We start from the raw sequence: 24,537 nt of genomic DNA, 5'->3' as shown, positions 1-24,537 counted from the left end.
TCTGTTAGTGTGATCAAGGACACCCCAGAGTGCTCCAAATTTCCCACCTCAGCATTGGGTTATTTACCTCAACACACGGGCCTTGACATTTGGTGCCTTTGGGTGCCTTTTGCAAGCACCAGTGACCGCAAAGTTTTCACCTATCTTTGGAATCCTTGATGCCCCAGTGCTTCTTTAGTATTTTGTCAAAAGGCCAAATCTACTGTTTAGGAATACTCTTTTTTGAGAAAGACCCACTGCTTAGTATGTACAAATAAATATTTAGAGTCTTACAGAGACAAAAAAAAGTCTTCACCTGAAGGCGAGGCATCTCAATATCAACTCAAGGGAGAAGCCAAATAACTTTTTCTTTCATATCAAAGAATTATGATTTTAAAATAAAGGATTTAATATAAGCTACTGAGCACTTTTTGTTTGGACAAGAGGATGAAAGATAAGGACATAATAAAACTGCTCAAGCCCCACAAAATTGAAGTTACCAGATAGGTTTGGAAGAAACTCTTGAAATCAGAAGAGGGTAGATACAGATGTTTAAATGAGCCAATTTTCAGGCCCATCACTAACCATACAAGTATCTCTACCTTCTATTGTGTTTTGTTCCTGATCTGTTTTTACTCGGACTCTATCTTTTCTTAATGTTAACCTGTTAGCTCTATACATGGACCTTTGGACTTGGTTTTTCCCTTGTAACTCCTCCTTACTTTGCCCTTAGCCTTTCTTCAATAGATACTCACTTGGATTTAACCTGCCTGAATTATCCAATTTAGACTATCTTTGGTAAATCTTTCAATCTGCCCTCTCTTGACCTAGCGTCAACCTCTTGGAACTTAATTTCTGTCACTGGGCATCCACAGTGTATTCACATATGCCGTGAATTAATTATTAACAGGAGTGAACTGAATGGCTTAATTTTTTCTGTTCTTCCATTCATTCATTCAACATTTATTGAACACCTACTGTATGCTGGAGATAATGCTGAGCACTAGGGATGTAGAAATAAACAAAGATAGGTATGCTTCCTCCTCCATTGGAATTCACAACCTAGCGGAGGGGAAACATGTTACACAAATAATCACACAAATAAACATATGATTAAAACTGTGGTAAGTACCATGAAAGAAAACAATAACAAGAGCATAGGGCCTGTGTACAGGAGACTTAATTTTCACCGAAGAAACAGAGAAGGCCTATGTGAACTACTAATACTCATATTTGAACTTTGAACTCTGAAGTGACAGTTGAGGTTGATGATTTTTTAAAATTGGGTGAGTAAAAGAACACCAATTATTCAATAATTGTAGAAAATAAATGTAGACATTGTCCAATGTTTATTATTTTTCAGGTGTATTACATTAATTTTTATAAAGAAAATAAAAAGACTCTAAGGTTTAAACATTACATTCTTATTTACCTTAGTTTAATTAAAGTACTTAATAAGAATCTATAGTTCATAGAAAGACGCTTATAAGATAAGATAGCTGACTATTTTAACAGTAAGTTTTTGGGTTAAGATTAAAAATAATTTAAAACACTGCTGGAAAAAATATGACATTCTGTGGTGTCATGGAAGTAAAATGATGTATAAATTATCTTCTGTCTCTCTATTTCTATGATTACTTCAGTATGTATGCACAGCACATAGGTTCAGGAAGGTCCATGGAAGAATCACATCACGGGAAGGTGGTGTTTAAAGCTGTCTTCTAGCAATCTAGCTACTGCCTCTGAGGTTACTGTGGAGTTTCCATTTTTTGTCTTACATGCAAGTAAACATCAGGAGTCCTGTCTTTCATCAGTCAGAGTGCCTTTAATTTTCTGGGGACCAGTGATAGCTTTTAACTTTGATTCTTGGTTACAGTGAAAATGGCCATGAGTAATGAAGTTTTACATAGAGGGCTTATTTTATGAACAAAGGAGGTAAGGAAATTGATACGAGTTTGGCAGACAGGTTATGAGGATCATCTGAAATGTAAAAGGCTTTGAATTTTTTTTTAAGTTAATACATTAAAATATTGGCCTAGGGTGGGTGGAGTAGACCTAGCAACAGGTAGGAATGGAGAGAAAGGGACATGGAGTTGTCTGAATGTCTCAATGTCTGCAGCTGGGGGTAAAGAAAATTAACTAATTGGGATCCATTTTGAGTTGTTAGCAAAGCTAGTTACTAATCAAGATGCTTTGATGTGATGAACATGTCCCCTTATTCAAATCCAGGATTCCTGGACCAGCTTTCTTCATACAGGGTACCATCCAAATGAATACTGCGTAAGTTATTCATAAAATGAAACAGATCTGATGTTCTACGTAAATATGTTCATATATGATTTCCCTTCACATCTTAGAAGAAAGAGGTCTAAGAAAATTCTCTACTTTTAAAGCAGAAACGAAAGAGTGCAGAAAGTTTTTATGCTTGTCTATACTGAGTGAAATCTCTGGGATTTTTCTGGCTGGTGGTGGAGGGAGGGGATATTTCTCTTTCTTCTGGATTGCTCAGCTCAGCTAGAAAATGGATTGTGACCACATTTGCTGCCATGTGCAGGAAGCCCTGGCAGAGAGAGGGTAGAGAAGAGAGGGCAGGGTTAGAGAGACCCTGATGAGTCCCTGGGTCCATCACCCCCAGGGCTAACTCTGCCCCTGCTGGCTCCCAAGGGTTTAGAATATTCCCTGCTTTTAGCCATTTTGATCAGAGTGTCTATTGCCTGCAAGTTTATTGTCCTTCTTACTTAAAACCCTTTTGTGTCACTGTAAGGCATGAGTAGTTTCTTCTGTTAAGATTAAAATGCCACATTATGCATACAGACATGAGGAAATGCCAGTATTTTTATGTATAAACAGCTGTAGCCACTGCATTAAAAGCAGAAAAACTAGACATTTAATTGTGAATTTGCTAACCGTTCTTCCAGAATGTGCACATTAGCTATTAACTAAAATATGAAGTGCCTCAATGCCTAAATGAAGGTGATAGAAAAAAGAAAAGTAATGAGACAAGAAACAGCTTACTGTTGTTTTGAAATATGGGCTCTGGAGTTATAGGAAGTAATCCAAAGTGTGGGTTCAGTCATGTATGCACAAATGCTTTTTTAATTTTCCTCAGGTTTTCTGTTGTTCTAGGACCCTTCTAGTTATTGTCGTGGAGAAGGATTCAACCTGTGATGCTTAATTTTTTGTGTCAGGTTGGCTGGGCCACAGTGCTCAGATATTTGTTCAAACATTATTCTGGTTGCTTCTTTGAGGATGTATTTTGAGTGAGATTAAAGTTTAAATCAGCAGACTTTGAATAAAGCCTATTGCTGTCCATAATGTGGGTGGGCCTCATCCAATCAGTTGAAGGCCTGAAAAGAACAAAAAGATAGACCTCATCCAGGCAAGAGGGAATTCTGTCAGCAGATCGCAATTCTTCCCTGGGACTCTAGCCACTGGCCTACCTCATTAGATTTGGGGCTTGCCAAGCCTCTACGACTATGTGAGTCAATTTCTTAAAATAAATCTTTCTCTATCTCTGTCACTCTCTCCTGCCCCCTTTGGGGAACCCTGACTAATACACAGGCTGACCTATTATAATTAAAATTTTAGAAGCAGGCTGAAGAAAGCCAGGCACACAGTGCCCCTTAAAATTTGCCTAGATTAGGCTGACTTCCTTCTGACTATGCCACCTTATCATCCATAGAGACTTACGGAAACACATTTTCACCTACTTCTTTCTATTTTAGTAAAGACAGGTTTAAAAACTGCCTAGATACTTAAACATATCTCAAACAAGATATACATCTAAGCCTTCTCTTCACATATTTGATATACATATTTGAAATTCAACAATTAAATATAACATTCCAAACCCTGATATTGTTTAGGTACATGTGATGGATTACTGCTTTAGGGATTTACTGAGTTCCTTATTCTTGTTATATAATCATGAGAAATATTATTGCAGCTGAATGCCAAATAAATTAACAGCAGCTCTCTCTGCTAAGCTCTCTGTTTGCAAAGATTAAATATAATTCAGGGGTTCCACTTTCTTACTAGCAGTGGTTTAAGACAGAGCGTGGTCACACAGCTAAGGGAATAAAGGACACAGCCCAATTAGCTGTGGCAGACAAAGGCAGTTTCCAGAGGTGACAGATTGGCCTCTGCCATTTGTGTCTAGGGCTTACAATCCCACAGACTTGCCTGCTCCCCAAGGACATAACTGTGAACACTTCAGAGGATAGTGGGATAGTTTGTTGTTTTGCCATTTTTTTAAAATAAAATGGTGTGGCAATTGAGAATCCCAAATCATTTAAATTCCCTTGATAACAGGTTATGGACTGAGTTGCATCCCTTTGAAATTCATGTTGGAGCCCTAATCTCCAGTGTCACTGTATATGGAGATGGAGTCTATAAGGAGGTAATCAACATTAAGGGAGGCCATTGGGTAAGACCCTAATCTCATGGAGCTGCTGTCCTGATAAAAGGGACAGACACCATAGCTCTCTGCCACATGAGGACAGAGCAAGAAGACAGCTGTGTATAAGCCAGGAAGAGAGCTCTCACCAAAATCCAACTTAATCTTGGACTTCTAGTCTCCAGAACTTTGAGTAAATAAATTCCCATTAGGTAAGCCATTTGGAGCATTTTGTTATGGTAGCTTGAGCAGACTAATATATACCACTTAACACAATTATGTGGCTATATATGTATAGACATTTGTCTGCTTGCTCAAGGTATACACTGTCATTAGATCATGAGCTATGAGCGCAAGGTCATGTCTGTCCCATTTATCGTCTAAACACCAGTAAAAGCCTAGCACCGAGACCTGTTAAATCTACTGATTGAATGGCTCATTCCAGTTACTAACCAAATAGGAGCTAAAGTAGCAGTAGTCATAATTCTAAAAAGAAACCAGTGTGTGGCTTAGAGTCCTATAACCTTCTATGTAAAATGACACTTGTGAAGATTCTAGAAAATTCAACATGTTTGAATATGAGAAGCTATATATATCCAAAGGTGAAAAAAAAAATCAGCATTCTCCAATTGTTGAAAACAAGGGCATGCATGAAAACAAGGGCAAAAACTTTCTTTTTTCTCTGGTAATTTTCGAGTTAGGGAGCTCTGCTTTAGGCCCTGTGGTTCTACCATTATTGATTTACAGGAAACTCTACCACAACCAAGACAAATAGAGCTTAGTAGTTCCATCTCTACAGCATTTCACCTTGCCAGGCCTGGTGTTTTCCCATTGTTAAGTGAAGCACGGCAATGCCAAGTAATGCTTTTCAAGCGTTCAGAAAGCACGATGCCATGTGAAACACTGTCAAAATAACAATCCCGGATGGCGTTAAGAAGACAGTGTAAATGATGGCTCTCTTATCTTTCAGTCCTATCTGCCCATCCATATGCTTTCTCTTTCCGAGTCAGAGCATATCTCAGTTGGTGTCTGTTGGGAAAACTTGACACAAAGGAAGGTATCATGAAAAGTAATTCTTCAAAATTCAGAAGTAGTGATAGGTGGCTAAATGTGCTTTTGGAGAGCTGATTGCAGCTCTGGATGCTGTTCCACAGCACAAAGCCAGTCCCTAGTGCCCTCAGGCTGTGCTGTGTGCAGAGGATGGAAGGAACTGCATGAGGCCCGTCACAGGAGAGCAGGGCCAACAGGCCTGCTTTGGTCTGGCTTTGCCTCTTTCTCTCAGAGAGCCCCTGGGAGCCACAGCTTTGGAGCACTGCATCTGAGCAGGTTTTGTGGCACTCTTCCCTTGGCTTCTTTATCCTGACATCAAGGTAAACTGCCTTAAAAGAAATAAAAAGTACTTGGATCACACTGGGGCCTCTGAACATGATATTTCTAGGGATAGAGGAAAAAGACCACAAGAAATAAGACTAAAAAAAAAAAAAGTGTTTAGTGTCTATAGCAGGGACATACACCCTGGAAAGCCCTAATGCTACATAAGGAAACAGCCATAAAAGGGAAGGTCTTAAACTTCTGGAATGCTTTAATTCATTGGTGCCAGTCATGGGCTACGTCCTCAAGCCAGAAATTCTGATATGCATCAAGTGTTCTTCACGAAATGAATAAAAAGGCCTTCTATGTGTCTGTGCTACTTAAATAAATATGTAGGTACTATTGCTATGTATTTTCAGGAGATTATTTACAATGTCACTGAATTCTGGATAGGTTTCTTTTTGTTTGTTTGTTATGTATTCTCTCATGTAACAGATACCAAATGAACAAACAACCACTATCTTACAGTTGTGTCACAAAATTCTGGTGTTAAAAGGGGGTCCTCATGCAAACTCTGTAGTCCTACATCTTTATGATGTCCCTTTTCCTTCAGAATTTTCTCTAAAAATGCCCTTCTCTCATCAACATCACGTTTTCCAAGATAATCCCCATCTGTGTTTCCTCATCCTCCGGGTGCTGAAAGAGAAGCCTTTCTCTGTTGATGAGCCTTCTTTCCAATGGAGAGAGGAGGTATCCTTGGCATCTTTGCCCCATCAGGGCCACTAGCATGCCTTGGGACCTGTGCATGCTGGAAAACCACATGCAGATGGACTGACGAAGACCAGGGGTTGAGCTGCCAGATTTCCTTCTAGCCAAGGAACAAGGGAGGGCAGGGAAGATGCTAGAATATATTCCAGGAAGTGGGAGAAAATTTTTTATGACTGGCATCCTCCTATGGCGTCCTCCTATGGTGTGCAACTTATTACCGAGATCAGCACAGCAAAGGTGGATTTTACCTTCCGTGTTTTATGTGGGTTTCTCATTCTGGATGACTTCTTAATGTCCACTTCAGTGGTATTTACACATCCGGGCTGGAAATGGAAACACAGAGAGACAAAGGAATCTTTGGGGGTGAGGTTTTTGATTCATGCATTAATGACTTGCCATCCACAACCTGAACAAAAGCTGTGATGACACAGGTCTCTGGAAGTTCTTTCTGAATGGCCAGAGCCACCCATCAACGGAGCCAGTAAAAAAAAAAATATAGTACACTCTCACTCCTTGCACATAAAGGACTTCAGATACCATTCTTGAATATATTCCAGAGAAACAGGGACAAGAAATGCACAGGCTTTGCCTTTGAAAGTGGGTATTGACATTAGTAGGGGCTAATCCAACAGACTGGGAGCAAGGGTGTCCAGAGACCAAGCGGCTGATGGCCCAGCTGGTACCCACAGACAGCCCTGCTCAGAGTACTCCTCTATGTGAGGTGACACTGTTATCAAATGGCTGTTTGCTTCCCAAGTTGGAAAACTACAATTAGTTGACCCAGCTCAAATCCCAGGTGAATTTTTTTTGCAATGATTCGTGAAATTGGGGGACTAGGAATATTTGTTTTCCATACACAGAATAGGATTGTGGTCAGCCTGTTACTGGTTCTCTGACAATCTCAGGAGCATCATTTTGCCAGACTTACTGTTCTGCTGCACAGAAACAGAGAACTGTAAACTTTCTTTTGTATTTGGAGGAGGAGAGGGGTTGAGGGAGGGAGTAAGAAAAGAGGGAGAGGATGGGGCTGAGGAGGAAGGAGAGGGAGAAAAGGAAGGGGAGGAGGGAGAGGGAAGGGAGAGGTAGTGGGAGGAAAAAGAGAAGAAAGGAGATTCAAGAATACAGGGGACCTTATATCTGGAAAGGTCCTTAGATATCACTTAGTCTTTAGAAGTGATTGGAAGGAAGCATTTTTGTGGGTTGTGTTTCCCTAACTTTCAAGTTTTGGTACCAGATATAGGGATCTCTGGTACTACTATAAGAAGTATGTTGTATAACTCTGGGCAGTTTCTCTGTTTTTACCCACAGAATGTAAGATCGTTAAACATGAGATATACTTGAAAGTGATTACAGAGAAACTATGAATGTGGAAAAAGACTCTTGCACAGTTGGGATGTTATGGGAGGAGGAGGGGCAAAAAGGCAGCAATGATGTGATTCTGGAAATAAGCTGCTCTCCACACTCACTGGCAGGCAAGGGGCTTCACTTTTGGTTTAATGAAGACTTGCATGCAGGAATTTCCTTGAAGAACCCTCTCCTGATAGCACAGCCATTGGGAAGAAGCTCCACCATAATAGTGTAAAGGATAAAAAAGTAAGTAAAGAAAGCCCTTTTTCTTGATTTTTTTCTACATAGGTTGCATGTGAAATATATATACTACAGACACACAAATACACACATGCATGTGCATGCACACACATACACTGCACTAAAAATGAATAAATCACAAATTTGGTTTGCATATCTATATATGCAAACCATATATATAAATCATGATCTGCTTGGCAATAAGGAGGAAAAACACCCACATGGGTGGGATGTAGTTACTAATTGACATTGAGTAACTCACTTTAGCTACCTCACCATACTGATCAATGTCTGATATTCTGACTTAATTTTTCTGTGGCTACTAGCAGCATAAGTATTTTTCAAGAGACCCCAGTGAGTTTGATATGCAGCCAGAATTCACAACCACTGATAACAAAGATAACAAAGGTAATGGTTCGAAACTATTAAAGTAATATTAAAGTGTTTTCATTTCCTATTCAATTTCCATTTCCTTGAAGCCTTCCACCCGTAAGGCTCGGTCCATTAGGAAGACGAGGTACTGAAATTCTTTATGCTCTTATTGATTCATGGCAAGACAGATCATAGAAATCTTCTTCTAGGGGTGCCTGGGTGGCTCAGTCAGTTGAGCGTCCGACTTTGGCTCAGGTCATGATCTCATGGTCCGTGAGTTCAGCCCCGCGTCGGGCTCTGTGCTGATGGCTCAGAGCCTGGAGCCTGTTTCAGATTCTGTGTCTCCCTTTCTCTCTGACCCTCCCCCATTCATGCTCTGTCTCTCTCTGTCTCAAAAATAAATAAACGTTAAAAAAAAATTAAAAAAAAAAAGAAAAAAAAAAGAAATCTTCTTCTATATGTTAAAGGGTGGGAATAGTAAGGGCATGCCCTTCCATGACTTGGAGAAAGACAGACCATTTATTATTTATTTAATAAATATTTATTTCTTTTTTTTTTTTTTTTTTTTTTTTTAAATTTTTTTAACGTTTATTTATTTTTGGGACAGAGAGAGACAGAGCATGAACGGGGGAGGGGCAGAGAGAGAGGGAGACACAGAATCGGAAGCAGGCTCCAGGCTCTGAGCCATCAGCCCAGAGCCCGACGCGGGGCTTGAACTCACGGACCGCGAGATGGTGACCTGAGCTGAAGTCGGTCGCTCAACCGACTGAGCCACCCAGGTGCCCCAATAAATATTTATTTCTGATATTGTGATAAATTTTGTGATAAATAGTGACATACAAGGACAAAGGGATGATCTTCTAATATAGTAAGCATGATAAGTATGTGAATCATCACACTGTAGGAGCACAGGACTGGAGAGAAGTTTGGCTAAGGCATTATGCAAGAGAACATTTCATATATCCATTGTTATGTACATCCTCTTGGCTCTCACCAACATGGCCGAAATATATTTATTTATCATTTGAGCAAATTTGATCCCAATAAGACCATGCTGTCTTCAGTTATTTAATTTCTTTCTTTTAGTTTTAGAGAGAGACAGTGTGCAAGTGGAGGAGAGGGCCAGAGGGAGAGAGAGAGAGAGAGAGAGAGAGAGAGAGAGAGAGAGAGAGAGAATCCCAAGCATGGTGCCCGATGAGGGGTTCAATCCCATGACTCTGGGATCAGGACCTGAGCCAAAACAGGAGTCAGATGCTCAAATGACTGAGCCACCTAGGTGCCCATCTTTGGTTATTTTAATATATAAAATGTACCACTAGCTGGCACCAGATCCACATGAAATGTTATGGCTAAATTGGTTTTCTGCACTACTAAGCATAGCTTCCCAATAAAATACAAATAACATCACCATTACCAAGTAAGCACTCAATAAAAATGTTCAAACATGTACTACTGGCCAGATATAATATTAAATTCATAGTATTGTTCAATTTAAGGAATAATGAAATAATATTTACACTGACCTAGAAAAGAATCATAAATTATTTCTAGTGATTCAAAGATAAATTTATTTTCAATAGAATTAAGCTGTGTTGTGACATTGCTGTAACACTATTTATTAAAAAGTACAATTGAATTCCTTGGAATCCATTCCTGAAGGAGCAAAAGGATCATATTATTGAGAAATATTACTGCCATAGTGTATATGTAAGTGTCTCAACGAGTTGCAAAACAGAGATGAAATTTTGGTTTCATCATTGATGAAACCATCATTTTACTTAAAACAATCTGAATATCATTTAGTTCCTGTCATGCAGAATGACATTATTGTAGCAGAAGGCACACTCTGCTCAGGATAACTGGGGAAACTTAAGGACTCTTCAGTGAAGAGAGTAATGGAGAACCACTTTCTTTAATTCAGTCCCAGTAGCTGAAGTGAAATTTTCTGAAGTGATTAAAACAATGTCCTAAATGACAAATAAATGGAGAGTTAAGAATAAGGTGGCAAATAGAACTGATAATATCCATATTCCTGGAAATTAAAAAAAAAGACATGATTCTGGGAAAATCAAGACTTTGAATGTTGAAATATTTGTCTTTTTGTAACACAGTACAAGGTTTAAAAGTTCAATTTGCAATGTATTTTACCTCAATGAAAATGATTCTCTCCTTATCCTCATAAAAAGTGGTTATAGATTTTAGAGTGATCAATCTCAGGATACTTTTTTAAACATTCAATTGAAGCTTTTATTTCTGTTCTTGGGCCAACAGGGCTTACTAAATGCTACACACAAAGGAAGTTGTTTAAGGTAACTACACTAGAATTCCTTTCATTCACCCTTTCATTCATCTGATTATTACTTAATCTTATTTGCTGGACACAGATTCTGGATTATGTAATCCTGCTTCAGTGTAGGCTATGAACAAATTCTGAGAGTCAACAGACAGAAGGAAGGCTCCTGCATCAGAGGGGAGGGAAATGTACCAAGATGCTTGGAGCTGTGGAAAGTGGTCAGGTCAGGTAGAAATTATAGCCCATGGTAAGGACTTTGATTTAAGTCTAAACATAAGGGGATGTCATAAGGGAAGTGACTTAATATGATTTATATTTTTAAAAACTCAATCTCTGTAGGGCACCTGGGTGTCTCTGTCAGTTGGGCATCTAACTTCGGCTCAGGTCATGATCTCACAGTTCATGAGTTTGAGCCCTGAGTCGGGCTCTGGGTTGACAGCTCAGAGACTGGAGCCTGCTTTGGATTCTGCATCCCCCTCTCTCTCTCTGACCCTCCCTGGCTCACACTCTGTCTTTCTCTCAAAAATAAATAAACATTAAAAAAATTAAAAAATAATCTCTGAGCCTGGAGCCTGCTTCAGATTCTGTTTCCCTCTCTCTCTGCCCCTCCCCTGCTCACTCTCTGTCTCTCTCTGCCTCTCAAAAAAAAAAAAATGTATATATATATACACATATATACATATATATTTATATGTATTTATATATTATACATACAAATAACATATATTCATACATATAACATATATATTATATACAACATATATAATATATATTATATATAATATATAAACTCACTATGGTTTCACAAAAAAATAACTCAAGATGGATCATAAACCTTAATGTGAAATGCTAAACTATAATCCCCCCGGAAGATAGCATAGGAGAAAATCTAGGTGACCCTGAGTTTGGTGATGACTTTTTAAACATGACACTAAAAGCACCATACATTAGAGAAATCAATGATACACTGGATTTCATTAAAATTAAAAACTTATGCTCTGTGAAAGACAAGCCAGATTGGGGGGAAAAAAAAACATAACACTTGCAAATGGTACATCTGATGAAGGACTGTTATCCCAAATATACAAAGAACTCTTAAAACTCAACAATAAGAAAAAAACCCTCAACAATAAGAAAATGAACAACCTAATTTAAAGGTGGGTAAAAGTATCCACATATGAGTGAAGACATATGGTATCTGTCTTTCTCTTCCTGACTTATTTCACTTAGCATCACACTCTCCAGTTCCATCCACGTTGCTACAAATGGCCAGATTTCATTCTTTCTCATTGCCAAGTAGTATTCCATTGTATATATAAAACACATCTTCTTTATCCACTCGTCATTTGATGGACATTTAGGCTCTTTCCATAATTTGGCTGTTGTTGAAAGTGCTACTATAAACATTGGGGTACAAGTGCCCCTATGCATCAGCACTCCTGTATCCCTTGGGTAAATTCCTAGCAGTGCTGTTGCTGGGTCATAGGGTAGATCTATGTTTAATTTTTTGAGGAACCTCCACACTATTTTCCAGAGTGGCTGCACCACTTTGCATTCCCACCAACAGCGCAAGAGGTTTCCCGTTTCTCCACATCCTCTCCAGCATCTATAGGCTCCTGATTTGTTCATTTTAGTCACTCTGACTGGCGTTGAGGTGGTACATCTTATGTGGATCCTGAGAAACTTCACAGAAGACCAGGGGGGAGGAGAAGGGGGAAAAAAAGTTGCAGAGAGGGAAGGAGGCAAATCATAAGAGACTCTTAAATACTGAGAACAAAGTGAGGGTTGATGGGGCGTGGGGGAGAGGGGAAAGTGGGTGTGGGCATTGAGGAGGGCACCTGTTGGGATGAGAACTGGGTGTTGAAACCAATTTGACAATAAATTATATATAAAAAATAAATAAGTAAAGATGGATAAAAGGTCTGAACAGACACCTCACTGAAGAAGATACACAGATGACAAATGAGCGTAAGAAAAGATGCTGTACGTCATGTGTCATTAGAAAATTGCAAATTCAAACAATTGAATACCACTACACGCTTATTAGAATAACCAAGATCCATAGCCCTGACAACATCAAATATTACAGGGCATGTGAAGCAACAAGAACTCCTATTCCTTGCTGGTGGGAATGCAAAATGGTACAGCCCAGTAGTGAAAGCCTTGACGGGTTTGTTTTTGTTTTTGTTTTTTACCTTTTTGTAATTCAAGTGCCTGATTTGGGCATTGATGAGTGAGCAACGATTTCAAAGAGGAACCCACTTCAAATAATAAAGAAGCAGTTTGTCTCCAACACAGATGCTCCTTTGTTTTGGAGATCTTGGTTGGTTTCAATACTGATCATCTTGGCTACTTGTTTTTATTTTATTTTTGTTCTTTCTCTTCCAGTGTTTAAATTTCCACTCTTATGTTTTAAATTCACCAATAAAGAGTGAGCCCATGAAACCCTAGGTCCCCAACCTCAACCCCAAGAAAAGCAGTACTCTGGGGCTCACGCGCTCTCCCCTCTCCTCAACTTTATTATGTGGCCCCAGATGTGCTATGTAATTGCTTTTTTCTGTAAGTTGTAAAGCATTATTTTTTTCAAAGTTTCCTGATAATTGTTGTGGAAGGGCAACTTGCAGAAGAACCACATAAGAACCACATCATTGATCCAACCATAACACTGGTTATTGATAGGCTGAGACCAACACAAAACAAGCCACTTTGGAAGACAGTTTGGCAGTTTCTTACAAAACTACACATACTTTCACCATTTGATCCAGCAACTGTATTCCTTAGTATTTATCCAAAAGAGTTGAAAAATTGTGTTCCCACAAAAGCCTGCACATGGATGTTTATTGCAGGTTTAGTCACCATAACTGCCAAAATGTGGCATCCTTCAGTAGGTGAATGGATAAATAAACTGTGGTATGGAACACCATGGAATATTATTTATGGATGAAAAGAAATAAACAAACCATGAAAAGACATGGAGGGCCTTAAATGCCTATTATGAAGTGAAAGAAGTCAGTCTGAAAAGGCTACACTGTATGATTCCAACTATATGACATTCTGGAAAAGGCAAAACTATGGAAACAATAAAAAGATCAGTGGTTTCCAGGGGTTAGGGAGAGGGATGGATGACTTAGGCAGATCACAGAAAATTTTTACGGTGGTGAAACTGTTCAGTATGATACTATAACGGTGGATACATGTCATTATACATTTGTTTAAAGCCATAAAATGCACAACACCATTACATTAGAGTGAACCCCAATGTAAATTATGGACTCTGGGTGACAATGATGTGTCTGTGCAGGCTCTCTGATAGCAACAGAGATACCACCCTGGTGAGGGATGCATTTTGAAGTCAGAATCAACACAACTTGCTGATGGATTGGGTTAAGGAGCATGGTGAGGCAAAAGAGTCAACAATGACTCCTAGTTATTGGCAACTGGGTGACATGGTGCCATTTATTGAGACGAGGAAGGCTGGGAGAGGAACAAATGTAAACAAAGAGAGAAATCAGGGATGGCTCCTGGATTTCATTTACACACAATTTTAGTATTTTTTACTGAATTCTCCAACTAGAATACAGCTCTTTATGCAGTCATTGTCAAGGTTCATGGCTCAGAACACTTCAACATTAATGCTTATACAATAATCTGTCCCTGGCCGGCCACATCCTTTTGTGTCTTTGACTTTTTAGGTGCATATCATTGAGTGTGCAAAACCAATGTCTGATAGTCAGTTATGGAAAACCTGGTGGAGTGGCATCCCATTACTCAGAGCCTCTACTACATTTCTCTAAATTCTTCTCCAGTGCATCCTACCACACTCTCTTAATCTGCTCTGGTTGAAATCAGACCACTTCTACTTAATATCTAGTAACTTAATATCTAGTAATATCTAGTAACTGTCTGTTCGTCCTTCTGTGATAGTCCCTTTTTATAGACTAGCAGCTGCCATGTAGACAAGTACAGCCAGATTGTCACAGTTCTCAACAAGCTACCAAGAGGACCCTAATGAGTGAGCTTGCTATGGCTTCTCTGTGATCACAGGCATTGCTCATGTTTCATGTCCAGTTTTTAGACATTTAAAATATTTCTAGCTAGAATTTCTTTGGAATAAAAAAAAAATCACTGGGTAGAGGCTGAGTTGTCATACTTACCTTGAATAAAATATGAGCTCCTTCAGGAAGTGACAAAAGCCTGAGGCAGGTATGCATGGGTCTACCACTCATACAAGTGATTGATCTCCCTCATGTCCTATGATTTTTTTCTTCACAAAATGCTGGTTGCAATTTGAGGGCATGGAGAGATTTTTAGTTGGGGAATGAAAAAGACCCCTCTTAGACTGAACACACACACTCCAACTTACTGTGCACTAGGAAGTCCTGGGTTCGCATCAAGGGCGTTTTCATAACCTACAGCTAACTGGCATTTGGGATGGCATTATGTTGCTGTCCTTCTGGGATCTCATTCATGGGAGGGTGAGTAGCAACATGATTTTGGGATTCCTCGTCCATAAGCTTAATATCATCAAATGTCTTCACTTTTTTTTTTTTTTTTTACTTTAACTCCTCATGTGTTTGTTGAATGTAGGCATGAAGGAAATAAACCTAAACCAGATCTCTGATGGCAATGGAAATTTCCCCAGCATAAAAGTTAAGAGCTGAGAAGTAGGAAAATGGATCACTTAACTGAATTGGTGAAAACAATTTTGCAGGTAATACTATTGTTGGTCTTGATTTAATGGTGTGCTGTAACTGGTGAACAGAACCAAATAAAATTCCTCATAGTATAAATAACTCACCAAAAAATAACTAAAATTCCTAAGTAGTACAAATAAGTAACTTCAAAAGGCTTACAATAATTGTTGCAACAAATGACAATGGGACAACTAGAAAATAACAACTTCATGAAAATCAGTGGATATTGGAATTGGCCTTGAATTCAATAGCCTTGAATTACAAAGGATATGGGAGAGTCTTAAGTCATATGTTCCCAAATGGAAAAGAGGCATATTTCCCTCTCCGGACCAGATACACAGAGAAAGGCTGTCTTTACACACAACTCAGCTCAGCAAGACCTCTATAAAGAAGATGAATTTCAAAGACACACTCTGTTGCATTAAACTTGATTTCCAAAGGTAGGAAAAGATAAGTATTTTATTTATCTAGTGGTGTCAGAAAAGAGAGGTTCACATAAAGTTATTTTGCAGATTAAATATTTATCACTAAGAGCCAAAACTCAATTTTATTTTCACCATTGGAAAAAAAGATATTCTAAAATAATTCCCACACATCCCTAGATTCTTGCACAATTATATCCAAAGCAATGCAATCTTTTCTTGTTGATTCAAGGTCAATATTGAGAACTACACTTACTGTGCCATCCTTAAGACAGCAATGCCTGTGAGGCTGGATGGCCTTAACTCTTAATGGCTTTTGAGCTTCCATGACATTTTAGGTCATTTTTTGAATGCCTCTGCCTTCTGCCAGTCAGTTGTCAATTTTGCTGCTCTCAGTGTCCTTCCTCCCAGCACCAACTCATCATCCTCTAATCTGTTACTTGGATTCTGACAGGGGTCAGGAAAGCAGAAAAATGCTTCTTGAACAGTGTCTCATATTGTTGCAAATGAGCCAACCAAAGCACCTGAGTTAGAGTGTGGGTGTTTTTAACAATTCCTTTGGCTAAAATTTTTGGAGTTTATTCTTGGCTAAGTTTTAGGTAGAATTAGGTTTTTGGATATGTGAGGAAGGAAATGCAAGTTGTGACAAAGGGAATGTAGGTAACTTTCATATCTTTCAGAAAACTTATCAGGACATAAATATCTACAGGCTAATTAAGTGGATCAGAGTAGATGACATGAAAACTTTTTCTGGAGTTCTGAGATACGGGGACTTCACACAGAAGGGGAGCTGGCAATTCATTCTGTGCTCAGGGGCGGGAGGAGAAGTGCAGTGAGACACTGGGCAGTGCCTTACAGGAGTGTCTGCCCCAAATCCTGCAAGTGAACAATCATGCCCCTGCTCTACCAACCACTGGTGGGAGAAGCCTTCCAGACACAGTACTAGTGTTGGATCAGTTGCTCAGAAAAGACAGTGACCAGCCCTGAGCTCCTCCTAGCCTCCCCATTCCATTCCTCATTGCCTTTGCAGCAAAGGCCATATCCATCCACCAGGGTGTTCATGCTATGATCTGGCAGTCGTCAGCCACAGCTTGCTTTCCCTTCCTTCCCACATTTCATTCAACAGCAAGTGTTGTGCACTTTACTCCAAACACATCCTGAATTTATCTGCTCCCCCTCGTGCCACCATCCTGGTCCAAGCTGCCATTATCTCCCACCTGGACTATCTCAGCAGACTTTTGATTTGTCTTCATTAATCCTTCCTTGCTTTTTACACTCTACACCCAAGTTGTTCTCTGCACTGAAGCCAGACTGACCTTTCAATACTGTAGCCATGTCACCACTCTCCTCTTCAAGCCTCTTCTTATCACATTTCAGATAGAAGGCAAACCCTTTCCCACGTTCTACAAGGTGCTATATAAATGGCCTCTGTCTATCTTTCCAACTCTGCTTGGTATCTCTTTGCCTCTGCTCACTTCAGTCCAACCTCATCCACCTCCCTCCTATTCCTTATATGTGTCAGGTTCTTCCCTCTGGACTGGCTGCTACTTCTTTCCACAAGTATTGTGTAGCTGGCCCCTTGCCATTTGGGTCCGACATAATGCTTCCAATCATATCACCTTGTTTTTATTTATAGCACTTGCCTCTACATGTAATGTTCTTATATATTATCTTTGTTTATTCTTTCTCTACCAAAATGTAAGCTCCTCAAATATAGAGGCTTTGCCTGTCATGTTTAATGCCATTATTTTTTTTTCTGTTATGTAGTAGGTGCTTAATGAATATGTAATGAATAAATCAATGAATGAATGAGAGAAATCATACATTTTACATAATAGTTATTTCTGAACACTACTCATGCTAAAAAGATGAAATGGGTTTTATTTACTGTGTTTTGGTATATGTGTGTGTATGCTCAAGCATATTTGTACCTATAACTTAAATCCCAGACCAATTGGTCATAAATTATCATTATTATCTTACATTATGAACAGGAAACATATTGTCTAATTCTTCAGTTAGGCTTCAAAGAAACATTTGTTTCAAGAAAATTTAGCTCAAATATTTTTTTCTCTTGAAATATAAGTAGCCCATTGACTGATAAGTATATATGGCTAATGGTATATTGCTTCCAGATTTTATGGGGGTTGAATACTTAAAAAGCAGGAGGACACTGGGAACTTACAAAGGCTCAGTTTTAGAGAAGGCAATATGAGCAAACTCCTCTGCCCCTGAATTTACAATTTCCATTCAAACTGTCTCCATTTTGACCTACAGTCTTCAAGGACAAATAAAACTTGTGCCCCTGTCCATTTTCCCTACCTGGATGTTTAAGGCATAGCGCAGTTAAGATGAAACAACTTAGCTATAGGGCATAACAGCACAGCTCATGAGTCAGTTTTTGGTTTTCCAAAGCTTGTGGGTTTCTAACAATATAAAGTTACCCAATCCATAAAAATGGGATGTCTTTCCATTTGTTTGTGCCTTGTTTAATTTTTTATCAGTATTTTGTAGTTTTCAATATACAAGTCTTTTACCTCATTATTTAAGTTTATTCCTAAGTATTTTGTTCTTTTTATGTGTCCTGTTGTAAATGGGATTACTTTCCTAATTTCCTCTATAGATAGTTTGTTGTTAAATATTGGAACCTTTGCACACTATTGTTGGGAATGCAAAATGGTGCTGCCATTATGGAAAATAGTATGGACATTTCTCTAAAAATTAAAAACACAATTGCCAGAAGACCCAGCAATCCCACTTCTGAGTATTTGTTTTAAACAACTGAAATCAGAATCTCTAAGAGATAGAAGCACTCTCATGTTAACTGCAATACTACTCACGATGGTCAAGATGTGGAAACAACCTAAATGTTCCTTGACAAAGAAAGGATAAATAAACTGTGGTAAATGCATACAATAGAATACTATTCAGTCTTAACAGAAGAAAGAAAGAAAGAAAGAAAGAAAGAAAGAAAGAAAGAAAGAAAGAAAGAAAGAAAGAAAGAAAGAAAATCCCACAATATGTAAGAACATGGATGAACTTTCAGGTCATGGTGCTAAGTTAAATAAGCTGACAACCTAGAAGAAATGGATAAATTCCTAGAAACATACAATCTTCCAAAACTGAACCAGGAAGAAATAGAAAATCTGAATATACCGATTACAAGTAATGAAACAGAATCAGTAATCAGAAAACTGAAAAAATAATAGTACAGGACCAGATGGATCCACAAGTGGATTCTACCACACATTTAAATAAGAAATAATACCTATTCTCCTCAAACTATTCCAAAAAACAGAAAAGAAAGCAAAACTTCTAAATATATTCTATGAGGCCAGGATTTTCCTGACACCAAAAGTACACAAAGTCATCATACACACACAAAAATCTATAGGCCAACAACCCTGATGAACATAGATTCAAAACTCCTCAACAAAGTATTAGCAACTACATAAAATACATTAAAAAATTATTCATCGCAATAATGTAGGATTTATTCCTCGGATGCTATGATGGTTCAATATTCACAAAAATCAATCACATCACATACCATGTCAAGAAAACAAAGGAAAAAAACTCATATGATAATTTTAATAGATGCAGAAAAGAGCATTTAACAAGATTCAACATTCATTCATGATAAATAGTACTGGAAGTCGTAGCCACAGCCATCAGACACAAGAGATGAGAGACAGCCATATTGGTAAAGAAAGAAGCTAAACTGTCACTATTTGCAAATGACATGATGCTATACATAGAAAATCCTGAAGATTCCACCAATAAACTACTAGAAATTACAAATAAATTCAGTAAAGTTGCAGGATACAAAATTACAAATTGGTAGCATCTCTAAACACTAACAATGAAGTCGAGAAAGAGAAATTTAAGAAACAACACCATTTACAATTGCAGCCAAAAGATTAAAATACCTACAAATAAACATAACCAAACAGGTGAAAGACCTATACTGTGAAAACTATATAACACTGATAAAAGAAGTTACAGATGACACAAATGGAAAGATATCCCATGCTCACGGATTAGAAGAATTCATATTGTCAAAACATCTGTATTACCCAAAGGAATCTACAGATTCAATGCAATCCCTATCAAAAGGCCAACAGCACTTAAAAAAAAATACAACTAGAACAAATCATCCCAAAATTTACAGGGAACCACAGTAGATCTCAAATAGTCAAAGCAGTCCTGAGAAAAAAAGAACAACAAAGTATAACAACTCCAGATTTCTTTAAAAAAATTTTTTTTTAACGTTTATTTATTTTTGAGAGAAAGAGACAGAGCATGAGTGGGAGAGGGGCAGAGAGAAAGGGAGACACAGAACTGGAAGCAGGCTCCAGGCTCTGAGCTGTCAGCACAGAGCCCGATGCGGGGCTCAAACTCACAGACCGTGAGATCATCACCTGAGCCGAAGTCGGACACTCAACCGGCTGAGCCACCCAGGCGCCCCTAGATTTCAAGATATACTACAAAGTTGTAGTAATCAAAAGTATGGTCCTGGCACAAAAATAAACACATAGATCAATGGAACAGAATAGAGACCCCAGAAATAAACCCACATTTATAAGGTCAGTTAATCTATGACAAAGGAGGCAAGAATAGACAATGGGAAAAAGACAGTTTCTTCCATAAATGTTGCTGGGAAAACTGGACAGCTACATGTAAAAGAATGAAATTGGACTACTTTCTTACACCATAAATAAAAATAAATGAAAAATGGATTAAAGAGGTAAACATGAGACCTAAAACCAGAAAAATCTTAGAAGAGAGCACAAACAGTAATTTCTCTGTCATCAGCCATAGCAACATTTTTCTAGATACATGTAAGAAAGGAAATAATAGCAAAAATAAACTATTGGCACTACATCAAAATAAAAAGATTTTGCACAGTAAAGGAAACCATCAAAAAACAAAAAAGTCACCCTACTGAACGGGAGAAGATATTTGCAAATGATATATTCCATAAGGGGTTAATATCATATATATATATGTGTCTCATACAACTCAACACCAAGAAATCAAACAATCCTATTTAAAAAAAAAAATGGGCAAAGGCCCTGAATAGACGTTTTTCCAAAGACATACAGATGACCAACAGACACATGAAATGATGCTCAACCTTACTAATCCTCTAAGAAATGCAAATCAAAACCACAATGAAATATCACCTTACATCTGTTAGAACTGCTAAGATAACAAAGACAAGCAAAAACAAGTGTTGGTGAGGATGTAGAGAAAAAGGAACCCTCTTTCACTGGTGGTGGGAATATAAGCTAGTGCAGCCACTGTGGAAAACAGTACGGAGTTTCCTCAAAAAGTTAAAAATAGAACTAACCTATGATCTAGCAATTACTACTGTGTATTTATGCAAAGAATACAAAAACATTATTCAAAGGGATATATGTGCCATGTTTATCTCAGCATTATTTACAATAGCTAAGACATGGGAACAACATAAGTGTCCATCAATATCCAAATAGATAAGAAAAATATGGAACAATGGAATATTATACAGCCATAAAAACGATGAGATCTTGCCATTTGTGACAACATGCATGAACCTAGAGGGTATGATGCTAAGTGAAATAAGTCAGACTGATAAAGAGAAATACCATATGATTCCACTTATGGAAAAATGAAATGAATAACAAAAAGCAGAATCAGAACTATAAATGCAGAGAACAAACTGATGATTGCCACAGGGGAGGAGAGTGGGTTGGGCAAAATGGGTAAAGGGGAGAGGAAGATGCAGCCCTCCAGTTTTGGAATGATTAAGTCATGGGAATAAAAGACACAACATAAGGAATATAGTGAATCATATTGTAATAGCCATGTAATGGGACAGATGTTAGCTACCTTGTGGTGAACATAGCATAGTGTAGAAACTGTCAAATTACTAAGTTGTACACCTGAAACTAATGTCAACTCTATTCAAAAATTAAATAAATAAATAAATAAATAAATAAGCCAGTTACGGAAAGACAATACTACATTATTGCACTTTTATGAGGTATCTAGAATAGTAAAATTCACAGAACCCAAAAGTGGGATGATAGCTTCCAAGGGCTGGAGGGAAGTGGAAATAGGGATTTTCTAATTAACAGGTTTATCATTTGAGTTAAGGAAAATGAGTAAGCTGTAGAGATCTGATCTCATGTTAAGTATTCTTACTATAATATAAAATTAAAACAAAATGTGAGTTTTAGACATAGAATAAAAGAGCTTAATTTCCAAAGGACTCATTCTGTTATCACTGTTCTTCCTTGCTCTGTATTATGGAATTAAAGATTAAAACCCTGTAGGGAAAATATCTAGATTCTAGATGTAAAGCATACAAATAATACAGATAATAAGAACAGTTCTTACATCATGGAATACTTTGTCATTTTCCAGCCATTGTCATTTGAGTTTTGTAAAACATTTTATAAACCACACAGGTTCAGTCATTCTGAAACTAATTTTTACTGAAACAAAACATCAAAGACTTGCACATTAGAAGAAGGCATCAATTTTATCTGGTCAAACCTAGCACCCAATTCAAGATTCCTTCTGAAACTTCTCTAACAGAAGTCATTCAACCTTAGCTGCTACAAGCATCACACTTTCCCCTAAAATTACCCCATCTACGTACATTCTTTAGAATGTAGAAAATCTTTTAATAAGTCACTTATTGAAAGGGTTATGCTATCTTTTAAAATGTTACTACCACATGAAAAAAGAGAAACAACATGACTACAAAATAGTTAGGATCATGGGCTGTATTAACTCCTGGAAAAGTTAAGTAGCCCCTGGGAGCCTGAGTGTCTCCTACATAGTGGAGGTGAGAGTAATGGTACCAAACTCGTTGTTGTACACAATAATGTGTGTAAGGGGTTAGCATATTCCTGACACACAAAGTACATGGAGCACATGTTAGCTGCTATTATTATTGGAAGTAAAGTTTGATAAACAGAAAATAATTACACAGCAGGAAACTGGGTCTTTCAGACTGTTAGAATTTGAGGAAGTTACCGAATGGAACCAGAAAACAAACGAACAAACTTTAGCAATTTAAGACCAGATACCATATTTAATCAATAAATGAGTAAGTACCTTTTGGGGACTAATTATAAAGTATTGTGGAGGGAAGAGTGCAGAGAGCTCTGTTCAGTTCAAAATCCTTCAGTTCCATCAAGTCAGGCACCAAATTCATACATTTGAGTTTGACTTCCTCAATGACTGCTTTAACTTTTCGCTTCTCAAAGGGCTAGCTTCTAACGTTTGAAAATATGTAATGACAAATGTCTTTATGTTGGAGTTTATTACATGAAATGTAATTTGGAAAAATCTAGCTGTTACTTGTGAGAAGATACATAAAATTGTTGAAAGGGAATAGCAGAGGGGAGGAGAAATTTTTAGAGCTTTCTGGGCTTGAAAGAATTTATTTTTGTTCTCATTAATTTAGATTGTTTTAAATTTCAATTTAGTTATGTTTATCAGAAAAAGAAAGTTCATCTGAAGCTGACACCTGACATTGGATTAAGAGAACACAGCCTTTCTTTTTCTTTCTTTCTTTCTTTCTTTCTTTCTTTCTTTCTTTCTTTCTTTCTTTCTTTCTTTCTTTCTTTCTCTTTCCTTCCTTCCTTCCTTCCTTCCTTCCTTCCTTCCTTCCTTCCTTCCTTCCTTCCTTCCTTCAATACAAGTTGGGGAAATTGTATCTGAGGAAAATCAAATGAACAGAAAAAACAGAGCCCAAATAATCACTGTTCCCTATGGAATCAGAATCCATGCTGGCAGTATTGGCAGATTGAGCCCATTTTTGCTTGCTCAGCTATCCCTTTATAGACCACGTGCACTTATGTGCGTGCGTGTGTGCACACGCATGCACACATGTTTTTAACTTAAATTTCATTTGATTTTAAACCTATGGAAAAACGGTAAGGAAGTTCAAAGAACTCCAGAGACTCTCAGATTCTCCAAATATTTTTATTCTACTTCTCTGCCTATAGTAAAAGACCAGCTACTGGCGACTGGGGTGGCACACAGGACTTTACCTCAGCTATCATAGGAATGGTTTTCTTTTCTTCCTAGCACTTGCCCAGATGCCCAGCAGATGCAAGGCCAAAACTGTCCTCTACTCACTTCCCTGAGATGTTGGCTGTGGCCCTAGGGCCTTGCTCCCAGGACCACATCCACACCCTCACCGTTTCAGAAGGAACAGGATAGAAATCTGAGCACAACATTTTGAAAAGCTGCCAACACACAGGCTATAGAAACACCAAGTTAATAAGGGGGAAGACAGTTTTTATTCTCACTCTAGCCATGGCTCACATAAATAGCATCAGATATTACATAATAATAGGACACTGTATCTCCAAATCTATTCCAGGATAGAAAGAACAGAGGAAGGATAAAAGATGTAACCAGGGAGCAAAAAAGAACAGTTTCACTCACAGAGGCTCATGATAGTTACATTGTCAAAATATTTTTTAATCCAAAGGAACAGATCAGAATGATAGAAAAGCTGTTCTTTTTTCATAATACAAAAGAAGATTTAAATTTGGATTAACACATTTTGGATTTCCTAAAACAGTGAAAGGAATCAGAAGCTGGATTGTGGACCACTGGTAGGCCTACTTGAGCACTGAGGACGGAAAATTGCAGCATTTCTATTAACTTCAGCATAATTTGTTTCTCATGGACACCCCAAAACTGACA

At 38.0% G+C, this 24,537-nt stretch overlaps 1 protein-coding gene across 9 annotated transcripts in view; it reads right to left on the bottom strand.

Annotated features, from left to right (window-relative positions):
- RGS7 (regulator of G protein signaling 7) overlaps nt 1–24,537 on the bottom strand; it is a 516,651-nt gene that overhangs the window by 35,489 nt on the left and 456,625 nt on the right. For 8 of the 9 annotated variants that reach the window (XM_058701251.1, XM_058701250.1, XM_058701252.1 and 5 more), the window contains one exon: nt 6,703–6,777. The exons of the other annotated variant lie outside the window; for it this stretch is intronic. In XM_058701251.1, the coding sequence (XP_058557234.1) occupies nt 6,703–6,777 (75 nt within the window). The remainder of the gene's footprint in view (nt 1–6,702; nt 6,778–24,537) is intronic. 9 annotated transcript variants of the gene reach the window in all.

The sequence above is a fragment of the Neofelis nebulosa genome, chromosome 15 (genome assembly GCF_028018385.1).
Source record: "Neofelis nebulosa isolate mNeoNeb1 chromosome 15, mNeoNeb1.pri, whole genome shotgun sequence".
Classification (NCBI taxonomy): Eukaryota; Metazoa; Chordata; class Mammalia; order Carnivora; family Felidae; genus Neofelis; species Neofelis nebulosa.
The sequence above is the reverse complement of the archived record's forward strand: the minus strand, read 5'-3'. Positions and strand labels throughout refer to the sequence as shown.